This window comes from Cyprinus carpio, chromosome B19 (assembly GCF_018340385.1).
Source record: "Cyprinus carpio isolate SPL01 chromosome B19, ASM1834038v1, whole genome shotgun sequence".
NCBI classification, from domain to species: domain Eukaryota; kingdom Metazoa; phylum Chordata; class Actinopteri; order Cypriniformes; family Cyprinidae; genus Cyprinus; species Cyprinus carpio.
In genome coordinates this window covers 9,910,199-9,932,705 of record NC_056615.1, presented here as the reverse complement: position 1 = coordinate 9,932,705, position 22,507 = coordinate 9,910,199, and the positions used below count along the sequence as shown (strand labels likewise).

The 22,507-nt window shown below is 37.2% G+C and overlaps 1 protein-coding gene across 8 annotated transcripts; it reads right to left on the bottom strand.

The window, feature by feature from the left end:
* Positions 1–122: 122 nt before the first annotated feature.
* On the bottom strand, positions 123–22,419 carry LOC109107018 (tumor protein D52-like). Of its 8 annotated transcripts, none has more exons than XM_042745791.1 (8): positions 22,282–22,419; positions 6,702–6,823; positions 6,316–6,464; positions 5,955–6,056; positions 4,273–4,299; positions 3,225–3,266; positions 2,128–2,176; positions 123–2,053 (listed from the first exon to the last, which is right to left on the bottom strand). In XM_042745791.1, exons 1-8 carry the CDS (start codon positions 22,313–22,315, stop codon positions 1,931–1,933), a joined length of 648 nt encoding a protein of 215 aa, XP_042601725.1. In that variant the 5' UTR covers positions 22,316–22,419; the 3' UTR covers positions 123–1,930. The 8 variants fall into 8 exon arrangements, with proteins under 8 accessions (XP_042601725.1, XP_018975834.1, XP_018975831.1 ...); XM_019120289.2 differs by lacking the exon at positions 22,282–22,419 and adding an exon at positions 20,660–20,848; XM_019120286.2 differs by lacking the exon at positions 22,282–22,419 and adding an exon at positions 10,359–11,932.
* Positions 22,420–22,507: the final 88 nt, after the last annotated feature.

The following is a 22,507-nucleotide window of genomic DNA, read 5'->3' as shown; positions in this document are numbered from 1 at the left end:
TATGTGACGTATAAAAGTCACCTTGAGAAAGTAAACATTAGGGTGCCATCTAGTGTTCTGTAGCGGTTATACAGCTGTATTGACTTCCTGCAGCATTTCAAAGAATGACTGCTGGACAAAAACAGGTTGTAATGTGCTTTATTAGGCATCAGACATACAAAGGAACAAATGTTTGTATTTTTTGCTCAAAGTAGTTTTGGTCTTTCAGGATGCTAATTCTAAATGAACATGACAGCAGATTCAACTACTACACTAGTAACCCAGAACAAAAGCCCACTAGAGACATTCAGTATAAAGTAACATTCATATTCAAAAGATGATGTGAGGAAAGAAGAAACAAAGAACACCTGAGCTACAGTATGACTGGAGTGAGGCAGAAGGGGGATAAATTATAACATTTCCACCCTCCATGTAGTATGTCACAACACAAAACACATATAAACTTTGTTTTAAACAGATACCTCCTAACAATATTCCATATTTTCCATAGTACTATTATTTTATTTTAAATGTCAACACTAGATCTAGAGCGACTGATCAGACATGTTGAACTTAAACCTCTGCAAATGTCTTTATATTGAATATTTTTTGCAGCAAGCATAAAACATTTGCTTATCTCTGTATATCAAAGCAAAACACAAAAAAGGAAAAGCACACATTTAAATTATGAAGCAATAATGAAATATTACCATATGAGAACACATCTGCCAGTTAAGTACCATCGCCCCTGCGCTCCAAAGCCTTTAGCAACCTCTACGCTATCATAAATGTTATTAGATTTGATCTACACTCTGCTAACAATATCAATAAAAATATTCTTTTTTAATTTTGCAGTCTTGAAGATGCCACAACAGCAGGTTCTATGGTGTAAGCGGCTCCATGAACTACACAAACAATACTAGAATTAGTGCTTGGAAACATTAGAGTTGCACTGGATCTAAGGCTAACTGTTTAACATTAACACTGCTTTTCAGCTGTGTTAGAGAGTTTAAAACAACAGGGAAGAAATGTCATATAGTCTAGGAGACTATGACAGCTGTCCCTCTCATAGTTTGTCCTGTTTTATGGGTAAAAAAAAAGAAAGAAAGAAATGCAGCAGTGGTCAAATTACAAAGCCATCAGAAACACCTTTAAAGTGAGATTAAACCTCCCCAGTTTTAGCAACAGAAGGCACTGGGATCTCAGTGTTGTGACTATACTAACGCTACGAAATAAAGAGAAATTAAGTCACAAAGCACATACGCTCAAGTCTGCTCATTTTATGACACAAACTCTCTAAAACTAAATCAAGAATCCAAAATATAGAAAGAGAGTAATAGTATAACATCACTACTGTTTGATCATATTTGATATTAAAGCTAATAACACACTCAATATACTTTTTATGCAAAAAAAATTTAATTTAACGTATACACTTAGAGACAGAACACATGTTCTGAGTTTTTGGCATTTGTTTTAAAAATGGAAAAAGGAACTAAATACACAGAGAATTTTGGTTAATTTGGCTGGCCATTTTGAGTAGCAGAATGTGTTACAGAGAATGTACACAAACAAAAGGTCAAATTCAATTACATTTAAATTATATATAAAGACTTTAGGATATTTTCTGTAATAAGAAACATTTAGGGACTTCTAAAGGACAGCCTGAGCCTCTCATGTAGGCAAACCTGAAGTTTGAGGTCAATGCTGCAGTGGAATGAGTGATATCATGCTCTGACAGTGCATGAGCGAACATGCATCTCACATTCTGACACATCTGTTCCAGTGTAGGACTACCACGTCCAGTCTGGAGATGACCCAGACTCCAGTGGAAAAATATGGCCACAGAACAAAGCTCACTGTGACTATGTAGAAGTACTGCTGTGGAGTAGAAGAAGAGGGACAGGAGGTCAGGAGGAGAAAGAAGAGGGGAGCGTTTGAGGGAGGATCCTCAATGCGTTTTTTGATCCGGTGGACAAGTTCCCTCTGGGTGTTCAGCCACTGGCTCTCCATCAGGTGTGGATTCTGAAACCTCTTCAATATCGCCTGTCGTTGTCGTAGGGCTAATCTTGGTCTGTAAAGTCAGAAATGAGGTTGGAGTTTTTATTTACCTCACAAGTAGAGTTTATATAATCAGTGTCGCTTTACCTTCAAGGTTTCCACTTTCTCCTCAAATGACTTGAAAGTGGGGGTGTTTCTGCAAGAGACATGATAATGAGGTAAAACAGACTCTTCACACTTCACAATCCATATGGTGTAAAAAAGGGTGTCGGTTTATCAAATGATTTGCTAATTCATCTGCTATAGCTGTGCTCCAAAACCTAGCAAGCTAGCAAATGTTGATTATAAATATTTACATTTACATTTAATCATTTAGCAGTTGCTTTTATCCAAAGTGACTTACAAATATATTTTAATCATTACTGAAGAGGGAAATATTTGTCAAATGAATGTTTTATTTTCTTTGAAATGCTTATTTGAATATTTATCTTAGCAACATGCTTAACACAAGACTATTACAATGAACTGTAGACATGGATGAATCTCTTATTAAATAAATCAACATGATATCAAAACAATAGTTCACGCAAAAATTTTAATTCTGTCATTAATTACTCACTCGAAGGTAGTTTCAAACCTGTAGGATGCTCGTTCATCTTCAGAACACAAATTAAGATATTTTTGATGAGCTTACTGACCCTCCATAGGCAGCAACACAACTGAAACTTTCAAGGCCCAGAAAGATAGTAAAGACATCATTAAAATAGTCCATGTGACCTCAGTGGTTCAACCGTAATTTTATGAAGCCACAACCATAGCTTCATAAAGTTATGGTTGAAGCACTGACTATTTTAACGATGTCCTTACTACCTTTCTGGGCCTTGAATGTTTCAGTTGTGTTGCTGTCTATGCAGAGAGCTCTCGGATTTCTTCGTAAATATCTTAATTTGTGTTCCGAAGATGAACAAAGGACTAACAGATTTGGAACAACATGAGGGTGAGTAATTAATGACAGAATTTTCATTTTTGGATGAACTATACCTTTAAATACTGGTTCAAGATGTATTTATTTTAAAATATGAGGGAAAAAAAAAAAAAGAGACCACGGAGTAAAATGAGAGACATCAGTCATTACACAAAAACATTTGCCCACAGAATGCCACAACTGACCAATCAAAAAGTAATCAAAAAGTATTCCTGTAAAATATAGAGGCTTATGTGGGTCTATCAGAACTAATTCTTACCTCATCACCGGCATGCTAGCCGAATGCTGTATGGAGCGTATACTATCCGTCAGCAGTAAAGAGGAGCAGACAAGAGTTAGCCAAAGCCGTGAGTATCAGACGAATTAGAAGAGGGGAAATAAAGCCATGCACCTACACACATCTATGAGTTCATAATAAGCATGAAAAAACTCCTCAGCCCTTCATGCTGTGTGAAAACGAGTAAGAGTATAAGGCTTTAATCCATCAGGGGTTTAAGACTTTATTACCGCCGGTATCACTGACATGGATTCACACCACAGCTGGGACGCCCAGTTTGGATGAATAGGGTGTGTGAGAGAATTAGCAGGGAATAAACAGGGTTTAAACACGTCTGCATCAGTGTCAGAGGGAATGAAATGTTCAGAAGAGCGACAGCCAGAAGATCGATAGCTTTGTGTGGGACACAAGCACATAAACTATGAGGAATGCTGAGAAATAATGAGAGATGATGCTGTTTTTTAGACAAAGTAGGAGGAAAACCTGGCATAAGGCTAATGGGAAATTATCTTATTGACTCAAAATGACAAAATTGTTTGCACAATGCTTTTAAGTTACAGGTATAGTACACCCAAAAATTAAAGTTGTCAGCATTTATGCAAAACTTTGTATGACTGTTCTACTGCTGAACACAAAATGAGATATTTTGTAATGCATTTTTGTCCATGCAATTAACATCAATATGGTCCAATGTCATTTTGGACTCCACTGACTTTTATTGTATGGACAAAAATCTGAAGGAAAACAGGCATACAAGTTTGGAGTAAATGATGACAATTTTCGTTTTTTAGGTGAGCTATAAAAAAAAAAAAAAAAAAAAAAAAAAAAACTTTGAATTGCAAATACCCATTCAACATGTACATTCACGAACTAAAGCAGAGGTATGCATGCATTGCAACAGTGGAAAAAAATGGGAGAACAGCACTACCTCTAAGTACATGCCACACTATAAAACCATTCATCACACTACTGAGAGGTGTAGCAGCCAAAATAACCAGCTTTTGTTTGAAGCCACTGTAAACAGTCTTACCCAAAAGAATTGGAAAATGACTGTAATCTGTAAATGGCAGAGGTGTCATTAGCGAAAACAGTTAACCGCTGTTGCCAGCGTTGCAGCAAGAGTGTCGTAAGATGGTGAAATTGAGCAAATGTCAGTTCCTTAGGCTTCAGAGTATGATGTGGGTGTCTGTGGTTAATGTTTTTATTCTATCTCAATTTTGGTAATTCCATTGTGCGTGGGAGTACAATTCAGTCCTTTGCCATTTTGTCCAGTAGTGTTATGCTAAAGGCACCTGTGTGTGTGTAAGTGGTGATCACACAAGGCTACATTCACACAGTCTGTGTTTGGGATTGACGAATGTATTTGAAAATGTCCTGTGTATTAGCGTCAAATAATCAACATAGTGATAGAATAATGACAAATATTAAAATGTTCAGTTGTGTCTTTAAAGTAAACATTTTTTCGCCCTCATGTTGTTCCAAACCAGTAAGATCTTCATCTTTGGAACACAAATGGAGATATTTTTAATAAAACCTCAGACACTTCTGTCCCTTAGGTGCATTCTACAAAAACTTTGATGCTTCAAAAAAAGTTCATAGAGATTCAAGTATTCCATACCATACTTAATCCAATGCTTCTCTGACAAGTCAAGCAAGCATATTTGAGCTTCAAGTTTAAATGGTGTCTGCGACTGTATCTCTTCTGAAAACTTGGATTAAACAGTTTGATTAATATGGATTACATTTATAATGTCTTTATGAACTTTTTAAAGCATAAATGTCTAGGTGGAATGGACTTTCGATGGAGGGACAGAAATCCCTCAGGTTTCATTAAAATATCTTCAATTGTGAATCAAAGTCTTATTAGTTTGGAATCACATGAAAGCGAGTAAATGATGACAGAAGTTTATTTATTTATTTTTTGGTAAACTATCCCTTTAAGTGTTTAGTTTTGTATTCTAACCACTTTGGAATTTTGGAAATTCCTGCAACTCATCCTTTAAGATAAAAATCTCCACCTAACATTCATCTGGAGTTTTGGCTCATTCTCTGACCACACAGCTTCCAAATTTTGCTATGAAAATGCAGTTGTGACTCTTCCGAATTGTCACTTTGGTTATTAAATGCAATCTTCACCCATTTTCATAATCACTCCGTATAACAAAGCCCTATATTTTGAACTCCAAAAAAGTCACAAATGTATTCGCTAAATGAATTCACATTTACATTTAGTCATTTAGCAGATGCTTTTATCCAAAGCGACTTTCAAATGAGGACAATGGAAGCAATCAAAATCAACAAAAGAGCAATGATATGCAAGTGCTATAACAAGTCTCAGTTATTATATAATAAATAAAAAGAAAACCGATAGAATAGAAAAAGAATAGAGCAAGCTAGTGTTAGAGGCCTTTTTTGATGCTTGAGTTGACTGTGATGTTAAATTGTGTTGTTTTCGTGTACTGTCTTATTTTGTGGCAAAGCCACTCTGGTAAAATAGATTTTAAGTCTCAAGAGTTTTTATTATTCCTGGTAAAATAAAGGTTGAATAAATCTGCCTCTGTGTGAATGTAACCAGAGTGCTTTGGAACAGACAACATTAACAGGTATTAGTGAGTACTCATTCATTCATGTGTTACTCTAGGTCAAAAGGGTACAAAGGATAGTTTGATCGAAGGATGATAATTTGGACAAGGGTTCAATTTCCCATCTCACCTCACGTCCTCTAGCTTTCTGCTAATGGCTGAGCCCACGCTGGAGAATGCCGTCGTCGCCTTCTGACCCACTTGGGACAGGGTCTCTGAGGTCTTCTTATACCTGTCCAGCACAGATGGGGGACAGATGTGTACAGAAAATGTATACAACATAACCATAAAACACAAGATCATGTCATTCTAACAGCTGGAGTGAGCCAGTAAAATCAAGCATGTTCACAACTGCACGTCTTTAATGCAATCAGCCAAATGGCGAGTGTGAATTGCATAGCAGAAGCAATGACAGATGGAGCCGCTCCTCCGCAGCAGTATGAGAGGTAGCGGGCGGCACGCAGATGCCTGAGGCGAGTGAGGGCACATACGCAGTGGAGGTGGTGACTTCCTGCCAGCCTTTGCTCAGGTTCTGTTTGAACTCGTTAAGTGGAGTGATGCCCAATTTCCGCTTGATGTCCGCAACCTGCTTCTCCTTGGCCTCCAGCACCTGAGAAAGAGTCTGGATCTCATCTTCCACCTGTGGGGAAACAGGATAGAAGAATTCACCTGACATGGAAAATATAGTTAAGTGTGGTGACACTCATTCAAAAAAAAAAATCCAATGCACTGATGGGTTTATCCATAAGCTCCAGTTAGAAGATACAGCATATGTTGAAATAGTAAAGAAAATGGCACTGCAAAATGAGTTCAGCCTTGAGAATAAACCACATTTGGTCCTTGCATTGCAAATATAACAAGACTGAAATATGCAGACCTTTGCTAATTCACTGTGAAGCTCTGCTTGCTCTTCCTCAGTTAGGGCCATGTAGGGCGAAGAGGGCACTGCATTCACTGCATCTTCGCCTACTTCTGGGATGAAGTCTGTACTCTTGGGCCCTACAAAAAAAGAAAATAAACACACACAAACATCCGCTGTAAAACATTTTAAGGTGATGTAGGATGCTAATAAAATAGCTAGTCTAAGAAAATGTTGCAGGCTTGAACCAAGTGTGCCACACAAACGTCCTAAAAGGTGAACCCAAAACATTTTGATTGCCCCCTGGTGGCTGGCTGCAGTATAGGTTATAGTACCCACCCTCTCCATACAAGTAAAAGTCTCAAATTATGGGAAGTAAAATCACATGTAGAGAGATAAAATTACAATTAAGAGACAAAAGTTTTATTTAACAGAAATAAAAATCACATTTTATGACACAGTTAGAGTACTGACAGTGTCACCCAAGTACAATTTCAATTGAACACATTGTATGACAAAGTTAGAATAAAAAGTAAAAAAAAAAAAAAATCAAAGTTTCCCATTCATTTTTTTTTATTCTGAGACAGAAATGTGCTTTCTTCTAGTGACGCATTTTAGAAGTTCTGGAAACAAATTCCATTGATCTTTTGTGATATAAATTTTAGCATCAAGTTATTTTTTAGTTCATATTAAGGTGAACTGTTATTCTGAATGTAAGTGCTATTAGGTCAGTGGTGAGAAAGACTCTGGCTCTGATTTAAAGATCATGCAGAGTCAGACGTCAGGCCAGGAGGGAAAAGGAGAAACATGAACGAAGAGGAGGAGGTCAGAAAGAAGTCATGTGTCAAAGAGCTTTAAAACTTTATAAGGTGCTTGTCACATGATGGACACCCACCCAAGGGCTCACGCAAGTCTGGAAGATGTACTCTGATGCCTCCACTGACAGACCATACTAGGAAATACAACATAAATAATAAAACTCCTGGATGTCACCATTCAGTGGGCTGATGACTAGAAGAAAAGGCCAAAAATTCAGCACTGTCAATCAAACTGACGACACTATGACAGCCCTGAATGAACGGCTCTGCACTGCACTGTATATTATACTGTAATGCTATCAGCTGATGTGCTTGTTCTTATTCAGTACAATCAGTGTTTAAGTGCATCCCATGTTTATTAGACTAACAGAATAACCTGATAAGACCATTCACTTTGTTAAACAGATTCCTGAGCATTTTCTGTGGTAGCTAGGAAAAAGATCTCCTGCTCATGTCAATTTTATGGCATAATATTCAGTAAAGGTCAACTATGAGGTTCAGGTCTTAGCTTGCAGCTGGGAGTTTTAAAACATGTTTCAGGAAGAAACATAAAAGTTGCATCATACGAGGAGGGTGTGCAACTCATTTGTAAGCAGCTTGTTTGGTATTTCTGGAAAAACTGGTAGGTTTGCCTCCCACTTTAACTCACCACAAAGGTAATTAGGAACAGAAGAGAGGGTCATTTATAGCTTGTTTGACAACAAATTCCTAACAAAATAGGACAAAATTGACTTCTCTTGACAAGACTTTTGCCTCTTAAAATGAGTAGGATTGCATACTTGACCATTTATTGTTACACTACATCTAATACAATGATAAATGTGCACTGAACACAGATTACATTAACTGATTACTTTCTTATTTTGACTGAGTTTACATTTTTAATATGAACAAGATGTTCAAGTTTAGTACAAATGATACACGTTCTGCTTTGGTAAAGGGGCGAATGTTCTTAAATTAGATGCAGTTTGAATACAATTAAAGTGGTTTCGTACCTTCTATGTTCTCTTTCACAATGTCTAGTTTGATGCAACACTACATCTGCTGACAGTGACAGTACTACAGGTTACACATGAGGGGACACTGACACTAGTGTGTCACGTACATTCTTAATGGGAAATGAATATTGACAGTGTCACCCAAGTTCAACGGTCCATTTGAAACAAGTGACATCACTTGTATGGAAATTATGACTACAACCAGTGCCTGAAGTAGTGAGAAGCAATGCATAAAATATTTTAATGTAAAAGCATGCTTCATCCGTAGTTATTTAACTGTATAAACAAACAGGTTCAATGCACACAACATTTTTCTACATTATGGGTAAGAAAGAAATCCCTCCAATATATTTCTTTGTAAATCCCAGAGGCAGTGCACAAAGTCATCTGACACACTGGTGTAGAAACATTTTTTTTTTTTTTCAAAATTAAGTGTTAAAAACAGTACATTAATACTGTAATTTTTTAAAGATACTTCAAAATAGTAATAATAATAATATCATGCTTAAGCCACATTTAAAATTAGTTAATTTAATTGCTTTGGATAACAAAATATTAAAACAAATGGCATATGTAAAGATGATACTTTTTTCTCTCTCCTCACTTTCCGGGTCATTCTTAATGCAAGTATGAAGACGTATGAAGCGGTGGAAAAAACTAGATCACCAAGAAAAAAGAAAAAAAATTCACTGTGGAGTGTGGACATTTAAAAGAAATGCATTAAATTCTTTCCAACAGCTAAGATGTGATGAAAGCGATAAAGATTTGCTCAAACATTTCTGATTTCATCATCAGCTTTAATGTAACAACTCCCATTTATAAGTTTCAACATCCACATCTGTCTTCTAGTTGAATCGATTTCTCCACGTTTTTCAAGATACACAATACAAGATCACGAATGGCTGCCATCTCACGAAACACCATACAAAAGAAAAGTTTCCAACCCTGATGTGCCATGACAGCTCACAGGATTGACCAATGACCTCACTCTGTCTGTATAATGAGATTGAGGGCCCTGTGTAAACACACTTAGAATTTGTTAACCAAGCTCACTGCTCTTCTATTTAGTGATTAACATCTTAAGTGCATTATACTAACACTGTTGGCCATGGAATAATTTATAGATACAGTTTTACTGTACAGAATACTTAAGCGTTTCAGGACCTGCCAGTTTATACAAATCCTGTTGTCCTGTTAATTCAATCAATATTTGTTATTTAAACAAGTTAAACAAGGTTTTTGATAAAAGAGTTTGATGTAATATGAAAACATACACAATATCAGTAATGGAGTTTTTTTTAGTTTATTTTTTATCCCTATTAGGGTGATTAATGTATATTTATTTAATTGTCCATGCTATTTTTGTCTTGAATATTACTACACTGGTGTAGCACCTACATCTCTGCATATCCTTCTGCAGGATCCCAATGTTAAAAATGAGAAGCTAGATGTTATTATTTTTAACAAGGTCTCTGGTTATTTCAGTCCAATCTTTCAGACTGGCAGAAAAATTGCATGAAAAAAAAAAAAAAAAAAAAAACCTGACAAAAGTTGACCTTGTGGAAAAAATTAAATAATAAAGAAATATTAAAAATTAATAATAATACAGTGAATGTTTAGTAGAGATGGGACTTTCTGAGTCTGCATTAGCTTGGTGTTATTTTGCAACATTATGGCCCACTTGAACAGCATCTGCTCCTGACAGATGAGCTTCTTTAAAACATCAGCACTTGACAGGAAGAGGGCTCTCCCGTACTTTCCATAACATTCTCTGTCTCTCGCTTTCATACTGTGACAAACACCAGTCCACACCTAAACACACACACACACCCATTGAGCACCTGAACAAACACAGTTACCTCTGCGCTGCAATACCGGTGAACCAGGGGGAGTGAAGCTCTCTTCGGGTGACAGATAGAGGTAGCTGGTGTTCACTCCCTGCTCAAAGTTGAACGGAGACTTGTACTCCTCTACAGGTTCCTCCATGCTGCCCATGAACAGGAAGCTCCCTGGACACTAAGTGATTGCATGTGACCGAGCCTGTTAGGATATCACTGTGCCGACTGTCCCATCTTCTAGCTACAGTTGCAAGTATAAGTGTGTGTTGTGGATTCTGCAGTGCTAGCAGGGGATCACATGATGTCCAGCCTGAGACAAACGACAGCAGCACGTTAATAAGTTACCTCTCCGGAGCGTTCTATTTCCGTCGCGAGATGACACTCCCAGCTGTAATCTCAGTGGTCCTTTTAGGGTTTGCTGACAATCTTGTAAAAGTGCCGCAATTTCACTGTTCTCAAGGCTGAAAAAAGCAATCGTCTTCAGCTGTTCCTGTGCTGGACTAGCTCATGCTCAGCCCCTCTGTCCATAATATCATCCATGGGAAATGAAGATCCATTTGTCCCCTGGTCACATGACACTGGGGAAAGCCCATGAAAGGAGGCTGTAATCTGCAGTGGCCTAGATTACAACATTAATCCATTACAAAGGGCCTCCACAGCTCTTCATACACACCGGCTGCACAACCGAAATGTATTCAGCCAAGCGCATGACATTCAGAAGTGATGATACCTAAAGGCCAACACACACACTCAGGGGTCTTCAGTACCATTATACTGTAAGATTTTACATCCCTGCTGCATTATATTGCACAATTTTATAGGTCCTGTTAAATGGTGGAGGATCATGAATAAATGCATTTTTTTTTTTTAATAATTGGATGTATAGAGGTCAGATGAATCACCAGAGACATTGAACTCTAAATAGTCATCTGGGCAACCATATGGTCCAAAATCTGCATTGCAGTTCATCTACACAAAACAAAACACACACATTTTATTTTAAATGAGCATGAACTAAAATTCTAGCCATTTTTCCCCTTATTATGACATATTTATTGACCCTATGTAGCCCCGCCCCTTTTTAGTGCTGCGTTTGTTGTCTTCTGTCTTTCGTTTGTATTTCCACCTCACGAATTAATGAATGAACCGCTCGTTTTAAAATCTTACTGGTCTACTGACATGTGTTAAGACATTTGCTTTAAACATTACAGTGCTCACGATAAGTTTCGTTAACTCTACTATACATAAATCCACTTTACCAGCTAAGTTACTCTTAGATAGCGATGCCATAGAAATATACAGAGCTACCGCACAAACAGAAGTTCAAAAACAATATTTTAAAGATGGTGACGTGCTTGTTTCACTGGAGAATAAGGTCAATACAAAGTGAAATGGTTTTTCAAAAGAGAAAAAAAAAGACAGACACGTTTTGTCCTTCAGAAATAGTTTGGAACGTTGGACTGTTGTCTCGTTGTCATTTGCTAATTGCTGTGATAGATCTCATGTTTGCAACAGGTTGGTAGAAAGATTAGTGTCCCCGCCCCTCGCACCGGTAAACACGTCAGAGATGTCTTTGTGAGGGGGAGGGGACATTAAAGGGATACTCCACCCCAAAATGAAAATTTTGTCATTAATCACTTACCCCATGTCGTTCCAAACCTGTATAAGCTTTGTTCGTCTTCGAAACCCAATTTAAGATATTTTGGATGAAAACTGGGAGGCCTGTGACTGTCATCCGCGCCACATGGATGCACTGTTTCTACATGTATTTAGCTTTGATTTGAAATAAAACAGGGCATCCTTGTGGCGCGGCTGATACAGAAGAGCATACGCAGCATGCGGTGATATGGAGAGACACAGAGGAGACTGTTGACAAAGGAATTGTCGAATAAAGTTGTTATTTTTGTTTTCTTCACTTACAAAAAGTGTTCCTGTCGATTCATATAACCCAGATTGCACGTCTGATGGCAGATGGAGTATTCTGATGATGACTTTCATACCTTTTATGGACCTTGACACTGTTATTTACTTGGCAGTCTATGGGACAGTCACAGTCCTCCCGGTTTTCATCCAAAATATCTTAAATTGTGTTCCGAAGACGATTGGCGCTTTTACGGGTTTGGAACGAAATGGAGGTAAATGATTAATGACAAAATTCTTGATTACAAGATTACAAGGATTACAAGGGCTCGTTTATTTAAAAATAATAAAAAAAAACACATACATACATACATACATACATACATATATATATATATGTATGTATATGTGTGTGTGTGTGTGTGTGTGTGTGTGTGTGTGTGTATGGATAATTAATTTAAAATATACATTGCAAAGTTCCAAAAATAAGATTCATCAATTTTTATTTCATAGTGACTTTAAAAATATAAAAAAATACATTTTATTTTATAATTATTATATTAAAATATTTTTGTTGTTATTATAATTAATATTTTATATTATTATTTATTCTTTTTTCATATTTGATATTTAATTGTGGATGTCTGTCAGGCACTCCATCTTAACAAGTAATATGAAAATGGAAAACGATTCAAAACTTTGCCATATTATCCTTAACAGGAAATTGTCATGCAAAATTTATTGAGTTTATTGAAACATGCAAAACTAGTTTCAGTATTTGTTAACCTCAAGGAAACAAATATTCAATGTACAAATGTTCACAGTTGTTTTAAAAACTTATTGGTATAGGCCAGAATTTCACTCACGTCTACAACGAGTGTAAACTCTTTTGACATGACTCTGTTTGTTTGAGCAGCTTGACACCGCAACACTGGCTCGACCAATGATATCCACTCTGGGGCAGGACCAAATCTAGTATCAAGTTTAAAATCAAATACGCTATTAAAACAACTGACAAAATCATGAGACATAATGTTCAACTAAAAAGCGTGCTCAAATCAATGCAATATATTGCGAACAATATATATTGGAATTCCATTTGGTGCCAGTAGTGGTGCAGAAACACCAGACATAAGCACATCCTTACTAGGGATCGACCGATATGCATTTTTCAGGGCCGATGCCGATACCGATTATTACAGATCAAGGAGACCGATAAACCGATATTTTGAACCGATATGTGTCTAGTGTAAAAATGAAAAATTAATGTCAAAATTAAGAATAAAAAGGCCTCTGACAAAGACTCTCTTTAAATTATTTTAACACATCTTTAATTCTGAGAACTGTTCATAATAACAACATTAATAATAATAATAACAACAAACATAAAAAGTGCTGGGAGCATCCATCAGCAGCATTCTGTAAACCAAGTAAAACTTGCATCCATCAGCAGCATCCTATAAACAAAGTAAAACTTAAAGCAAATTTAAACAGCAACAAATGAATGAACAAATAATGGAAAATAAATGTAATCTCTCTCTCTCTCTCTCTCTCTCTCTCTCTCTATATATATATGTGTGTGTGTGTGTGTGTGTGTGTGTGTGTGTGTGTGTGTTATATTTAGCATTTTATTTGCAACCCAGAATTGCATTAAAATCACACACAACCCATATTGTAATAGTGTTTTTTTTTTTTTTTTTTGATGTGTAAAATGTTTGTTTTGACTGTTTATCACGGCGATGCAAACTAGGAAGTATACAGGACAGCGTCATCCAGAAACGTGCAATGTGAGATTATTGACAATTTACGTTATTAGCATAGGGTTATTAGCAGGGTGCGATTTGTGAAATAAACAAAGGGGGGGATGCTTTTGAAAATTTTTATGAAATGTTTTTAATACGACGGGAAATTGTATTTAGTGTGATCTCAGTTTAATAAAAACATTGTAAGCCTACGTTAGGCCTATTAATTGTAATGATTTAATGTCCACGGTTTTTCAAACAACAAATTACATCGAGAAAGCGAGCAAGAACACAACGGAGCTTTTTGAAACTCCGAATCAGTTAAACCATTGCGTCGCAAAATGATTCACTGTTTCGATGCGCTTCAATCGGATCGCGTATCGCGAATCATTTGATTCAGATCTGAACATCAGAGCGGGTTTGCATGATGTTTTTATCCCCACCGGGGATAAAAGTTATTCAGCAGAGGCAGGGATGCATAGACCAGAAGGGGGGAAATCCCCCCATCCCCCCGGCAAATCGCACCCTGGTTATTAGTTAAATGAGAGAGCGCGGCCGCGGAGATAACTAAATCAGGAATGGGGAGCTCGCGTCGCGTCAGGGCATGAGAGCTCGCGCTTGATGCCCTTTCAGCTCTTCAAAATTGCATAATGGTAATTCTGAATCTGTATGATAAATTATTTTGCAATCATGTTAGAATAAAGCAACATTTCTTCAAATATGCGCAATTTATTTGACTAAGAGCCCTAACGGAACAGACGCTGTTCAGTGAAGCTATGTGAACAACACAAAAAAAAAAAACACAGCAGATGTGAGTGAATTCATTCGTGTTGATAATCTATTCACAATATAACGTTAAGTTGGCCGAATGGTGAGAGAAGTAGGTTTTAGTTTCACTATCTCAGCACTGATGTGATGATCCGTTAAAGCATATCACTGCAATGACGGACATTGACCGGGAATTCACGGTATAATAACTGAACGGGGCTTGTCATCATAAATCGATTATATTCAGGTGTTTTGCAACTTCAGTGTAGTGATTTATTGCAACTTCAGGAACGTTTACTGCATTCTTACCTTCGAAAGATAACTTATTGATGTGTGATGATGATCACTGAAGCAGCTCCTGTGCTTTCGGTGTGAGAGCGGAACATTTTCCAGCCGCGCCAGCCGTATTGATTGGCCAGGCTCGTGACTCCCAACAAATCAGACGGACGATGGGCGGGGCTTAGTCTAGGCCACAGAGCGGTGTGCTCTGACTGAGGTGGCTGGATCAGTGCCTGATCGCGCATTTCAAAATAAAATGGTTTTATCGGCAAATCGGTTTTGAAAATGGCCGATGCCGATAACAATAAAAATGCTTAATATCGGCGCCGATAATCGGCCACGCCGATAATCGGTCGACCCCTAATCCTTACTCATTCCTAATTCATCTCCTCAGGTTTTAAAATACACACATGCTATGTATGACACACCCTCTACAGAGCTTTGTCCTTGAGGAGCTGGAATTACACATCACTGCCTGACTACAGTAGCTGTCTTATGTGGGACGGGTCTGCTGTCTCCAGTCGAGATCAGCGAGAACAGCCAACGATACAAAGAATCAGGTTAAAATGAAAGTCACAGAGACTCTATTCAGCTGTATTCACATGGGCGTACAAGAGCCAAGCAGTGGAAAAAACACATGTGCTTGTGTGTGTGCGTCAATTAACACTGACTACTTTCATCTCACACGTCTAGGATGGCACTACCTTGACGCCTCCGCACTGCTGCGTGCAGGTTAGTACCCGGATATTTGTCTTTCACCAAAGTCCTTGTTGGCTTCCATCCAGACTAGATTGCACAACAAAAGCATGCAGATGTTCAAATAGAGACTTGAATGCAATCTGCAGCCATCGGTGAAATGTAATTTATGTTCCTTTGAATCCCAAATCATTTTCACACAAAATACAGTGAATTTTCAGTAACACTTCAATACCTGTTGGCAAGTTCAGACAAAGACTTTTTTCATGCCTTTTTGGGAGAGCTCCCACAGTAAACCTCCATGTTAGGAGGGTCTGTCTATAAAAAAAAATAAAGCAAACTGCGGAAATAGAACAGAGAGATTCTATAAAGGAAGATGCCCAACTTCCCATTTAAACCAACGGATGAGAAGTATTGTTTGAAAGAGGAAATAAGCAATAATCACACTTTTGTTTTGACTAAATTCTTTGTTAAACAACTCACATTTAGGAGTTACGTGCTAACTTCTGCCTTTGGCCAACTAACATTCACATGGCCCCACATGGGGCTGCTGTGAGCTTCTCAATGGCAATAATAGGATGGACATGGAATCCCATGACCTTCTATAGAGTTGGACAAGCCTTTCAATGGCCTCTTCAACATCAGGAATCCTTGTGAACTGGATCTTGTATGACTTGCATTTAAACTCAGAGCTCAAGAACATAAAGACCCCAGTAAAGAAACAAAGAGGACATTTGAAGCACCTAATAAACCACAGCGTCTAATCAATTACTGGGTTATTCCAAGCCCACTGCGTCTTGTGATTGAGACAAAATGAGAATCATGGGACAAGAGTGCGACTCCAGCGGCCCGGATGGACATATACACAGAGGAATAATGGGCGGGAAATGGAAAAAATTTATCTGCCAACCAGCACAGAGTGGTAGACAAGGCAAGGAAATTTTAGCGGAAGACCTTACTGACATTGTGTGTGAAGGGCATTTATCTTTATTTCAACACTACTGCAGATATTCAGTCTTAAAGGCTGGCTGTTCAAAATGGTCTGTTGGTCACATTGCTGAGAAGAGGCTCGTTTTGAAGGGTCACTGCGGGGCCTTAAGTTTTTCCCCTCAGTGCAATGTTAGTCCACACCTTTACTCGGCCAAAACTCTCAACTCTATGAAAAATACAATAAATAAGGCACATCTGAAATTACAGCAAACCTGTTCTTCTTCTGTTGTGTGATAACTTAATATCTTGCTGATTTAAAAATCGAAACCATCTTTTAGAAATGGCAAGAAAAGCAGCTCTACTGCTACAATGAAACACTGAGTGAAATGTGATCGCAGGGACCTGCAAGACGGTCTATCACTTAAAATGTGTGTTATTCCACTAAAGAATATATTTTTTTAATATTACAACCACAACAACGAATTTTACAATTAATTCAAATACAATGCATTGGATCAGTGGTCTCAAAGAGTCAACATTCAGGTTTACTTTCGTTCTGATGTTCTTGCTGCTATTTTCCATATAGTGAAAGTGACTAGGTGCTGTCAAGCTCCAAAAACATTTATATGCCAAGTATCATAAACATACTGTAGCATAAACATTACTTAAGCCTCACATTTTACCTTGTGTGAGGAACAATCACAGATGTGGGTTCATTACGGTCTATTTAGTCTGTTTCTCCAACAAAGCTATCGTATCAAGGCTTCAAAGGCCTTGGTAATATAGAGTACAAGGCATACTGACACTTTTAAGGTGCTTTTTTTATTTATAAAGATAAACAGTCAACAGCACTAGTCCCTATAATGGAAAAGAGCATCCAGGACATTCTGCAGTATTTATTTTTTTGTGTTTGACAGAAGAAAGAATGTCAGATGGAACAATGTGAGAGTCAGTAACTGATGACAGAATGTTCATTTGTAGTTGAAGTAGTCCTTTAATTCACTGTAAACTACACTTTTGAGGTCAGTAAGTTTTTTTAATGACTTTGGGAAAAAATACTGTTATATTACTGTAATATTGTTATTTTTACAATTTAAAATAATTATTTTCTACTTAAATATATTTAAAAAAGTAAACTATTCATGTGATGGCAAGGCTAAATTTTCAGCAACATTTCTCCAATCCATTTCTTATAGTTATCATCAATGTAATGGACCTTGAATCAATATTTTTTTGTTGAAAACGTGATCTTTTTTCAGGATTCTTTGATGACAGTTCAAAAGCACTGCATATTTTTTTTAATCATATGTAACAAGTCACTAAGGCAATATCTGAACTATCTTTAAAATTAAACTGGAGAGAAAAAAAAAAGTTTCCTGTGCTACTTCAACTTCACATGAAATCACCAAAGCCATCACAAATCTAACCTCCCACTTTTAGTTCTGACGTTTTCATTGAACTGACATCAAAAAGATGGAGAGGTAACAGCATAACTGTCATAACATGCAGACTGGAGTTTAAACACTACAGTGCACCAACATACACCAGGACAGGAAATTTCCACCAGTGAGATCAAAAGAATTCTCTGCAAGCTTTTGGCAGTCATGTAAACTTTCAACCTTGAGCTGCTGAATAGTCCAACAAACTGACTCAATGTCCACATCCACAAAAGAAAACAAATTCAACAACAATGGCTATAGAAGACTGGATTGCAGCTTCCTCATTCCTCCCTGTAGTTCGGTTAGTCTTTCAACATTTTTATTTTCCTATGTTGCCATGACAGCAAAAAGAGAACAGCGTGCACATCTACCCGAGCAAACATGAGCAACTGATGACCGCTACGGCAACAATTAAAATCATACACTGAATTTCACACTGTTAGAGCAGATGTCCTAATCCACAGGTTTATCCATCACTAGACAAGGACATGAGGCTATACCCATCACTTTTACTTATGGGTGAAAGGTCTCTCATTGATGACTCACTCACTGATGCAACAGAACTAAATCACTCTGCAAATCAGATACATTTACTTGAGTTTTTGCCACTTGATCCAGAGTAATATCATAAAGACAGTATACCTAGGCTAAACAAAAAAACAAACGGTATCTCAGGTTTTGTCCCACAATCTGCTTGTCAGATCGCACAATGGCCCGTGGGCACCAGCTGCAGAGAGACATGGGCACGCAGAAAGAGGAATGAGCAGATGGCAGCCCTGCGTGAGAAAGATGAGGGGAGGGGAACAGAAGATTCAGACAGGAAGGCTCTGGCTCCAGGGGAGGCTGCTCATCCACTCACTGCAGCCCAGGAGGGACGAGAGTGAACAGGCTGCTCAGATGCAGGGAGCTGGGCGGAGACGAGATGACCGGGATGAAGACAGGAGGTCAGAAAGGACTATGAAAACAAGCACGGTGCGACATTCAGTGACGTCAATGGTATTTCACCAAGACGTAAACACAAATGTCTGCCAAAAGGCTTTATCTACCAGGGCTTTGTTATATAGTTAAACAAAGGCAATGTTTTAAAGCTGAACATATTGCTTTTTTTTTTTCTAAATTAACAGAGTTGCGATCCTTCCTCATATGAGCTAGTTTTGAGAAACACTTTGGTTTGTATTTTATAATTTGTATATGTATGGCCTGATACACTGGGAAAGACTCCAGCATCCATGCAACCCCACATAGTACATATATTGTGGATATTAGATATGCATTATATTATGTATATTAATAATTAAGTTATAGCATCATATTTACAGGCATTAATTGTTTTGCATTTATATTAGTAAGTCTCAGAGCTGATTAAAAACAGGATTATATAAAAAAAAAAACAATTATGAAAACTTATGTGGACTTGGATGGATGATGTTTTATCAGGAATGTTTACAGTAATATCTTTGTATATTATATAAATTAAAAAATATATTGTATTTGTATATATTATTTTTTCAGCTATACATTTCATATATATTTATATATGCAATATTTCCCGTATGTTATTAAAAAAAAAAAAAAGGAAGGTAGTGGAAAAACAATATTAGTCTAAATCAACAGAATGTAGGCCAATGTGTTTCCTCCAAAATGACATCAACACCAGGCATCTGAAAAATAGCACACACCAGAAAAACTATGCAGACTTAGCTTTGCAGACTCTTAACGTAATGATGCAGTGGCTGTACAGGAACCCAAACTGACCGGATCACTTTGTAAGAAATCTTACATTATAAGGAGCAGGTATCTTACATAAGATCCTGCTGATCAACACAACATAAATTCTCCTTTCTGGGTTTAAACTCTAACGTTACATATGAACGACCTCACACAAAGGAGATAAGAAACATGAGATGCTAACCATTAGAAAGAAAAGAAAGAGGTAGAAAGCTATCAAACTTGTGATTCCATGAGCTGTATTCTATCTTTAACTTCAGACTTCCCATGACACGTTACAACTTAGATTAGAAAGACGATATTTGCAATACATTAAAATACAGAGTCTAAAAAATAACATTAATTAATGGAATTGGCACGATTAAAAAATTGAAACAATGCAGAGATGCAAAGAGAGGTTTCATTAGTAGCAGCACATTTACAGCAGGTGTTTAATGCTAACATATGGTTCAACGATGCTGCAAGTTTGTTGTTAGTTTTTTAACTAGCCTATATATTTTAGGCTAGTTACAGACATTCCTGCAAATAAATAAAGACATAAATACAATATTTTGCAGCTGAAACATGCCAGACTATGTTCGCTTTCTGGTACTTTCGTAAGTTTTAACAGTATTTAAAGACACCATAAATTACTAAATAACGAACTAATTATAATGGGCAAAAGTGCTCTAACCCGAATAAAATACCTGCAAATGTCTATCCTGACTGACTGTCACATTACCAATGTTCATCAAAATTAAAGAAATTAAGCACCCGCTGTTCTTCTTCCAGCTGCTGGCTGTGCTAACAAGCAAGCTAGCTAACTTCTGAAAGTTGAGTTCTGTTGCATTTCTAATCTGTATCGACATGTCACGTCACGTTCTCAAGACAAGTCTGCTACCTTGATCGGCTTCCTCCATCCTGTCTGTGCGGCTTCTTTATGTTGTGAGTTATTCTGATCCTTGCGGTCCCGCTTTCCCACTTCAATCTTGCAAATTTGAGCTCAAAGCTGCCACTGCAACCAGGCTGCTGCGCGAGGTGGGGTGGGGTCGTACGTGACGTCAGGACGCACAGCACGTAGAGATGTAAACAGAGAGACGGGCGCGAGGACCCACCTGATGCGACCATGATGAAGCGTTTTACGAGCAAAATATTCATTTAGAATCATCATTGAACGATAAATTAATGAACTGAAATAAACTAATCGAATTTTATTATAAATAACTTAATCATAATTGTATAATTCCAATTTATATTTAGCAAGTCACTAAAACCAACTGGCTAATTTAGATTTTTTTGTATATATGTATATATATATATATGCATAAATACTAAGAAATATAATACACGTAGCCTATAATTACAGTGATTCTAAGAATTTATTAAAGCCTAACAAATCATTTTTTTAAATAAAATACATAATTATAAAAAAACGTACCAAATTGCAACTGCGTTTAAAGAAGACAATAAAAGACAAAGAACAGTTTGAGGAAGCCACAAAATGGCCATTCTCCAGGCCAGAACTAATATTAAATTGCCTTCTTTTAGTAAACACATTTTACTTTTCTAATTTCGACAAAAGGATACCAAAAGAGTTATTAATGGAGATATGTCTGGTGCTTCACGTTCACAGGGTGGGCTCAAAGTCCCTAATTTACCTACAGTCAAGCAAGACACGCCCAGAGGAAGCAGTATGAGGCTCTTATTGCTGCCTTATAAATCGTCTATCATGTTGGTTCTGTAGGAAATTACGCCACCAACTGGGTGACAGGATTTAATAATCCTACAGTAAAGTATATTTTAAACCATTTATATAATATTCGTGTTGTGTTTTGGGACGTTTCTTAAACCTCCACATATGTTGCTATTCGACAATACTCGACAATACGACAAAAACTATAAAATGTTTTCAGCATTAGCATTATGCTGTAAGAACTGCTATTTTATATTTTATTTAGTCGATTGTCTATTGAATCTATCGAAATAATATTTGTATATGGGTTTCAACTCGATTTACTTCATCAGTAATAAAATTAAAGGTGATCGGAAAAGTGAAATGAACATATCAATGACGTTTTTCAATGCAGCAATTAATCAAGGCAGCTGCATTTAAATTGATACTTAAAAGTTTTCATCTTTCTGTATTTACTTATTTACATTAGGATTTGTCAAATAAATTAATACATCTAAAAATGTGTGCGTGTGTGTGTTATATTATATTATATTATGTTATATAGGCTATACAAATTAAACGACAATAAATTCAGTTAAACTATTTTGCTTTTTGCTGAAGACCAATACAATAATGTATTTGTCAGGAAAAAATATATCCATAATTTTAATAAAAAAGTAATTATAATTTTTTTTTGTTAAAAGTTTTTTTTTTATTATTAAAACTGTTAAAATAACAAACGAATAAAAACACACGCAAACACAGAGGTGACTGATCCGTCCATCTCCGCCACCACCTGTAAAATACACCTATGCAGGCGCTCTTCTTCATATTAACTCCGACGAACCCACCTGTCCCGAGCATCGCGACTCGCGCGACAAACATGAAGCGACGTCTGTAATGTCACGCGCAGGGGAGGCGTGAAAGGGATACAAGGACTTATTGGCTCGAGACGTGTACTTCTATAGAAGAAAAAGCATGCGGAAAATGGGTGCAGTCATCGACACAAAAGACCCCTGGCTGTTTGGCGTCACCCCCATCTTCCTTTAACAGGAGCCCCCCCTCCTCCTCCCTCGG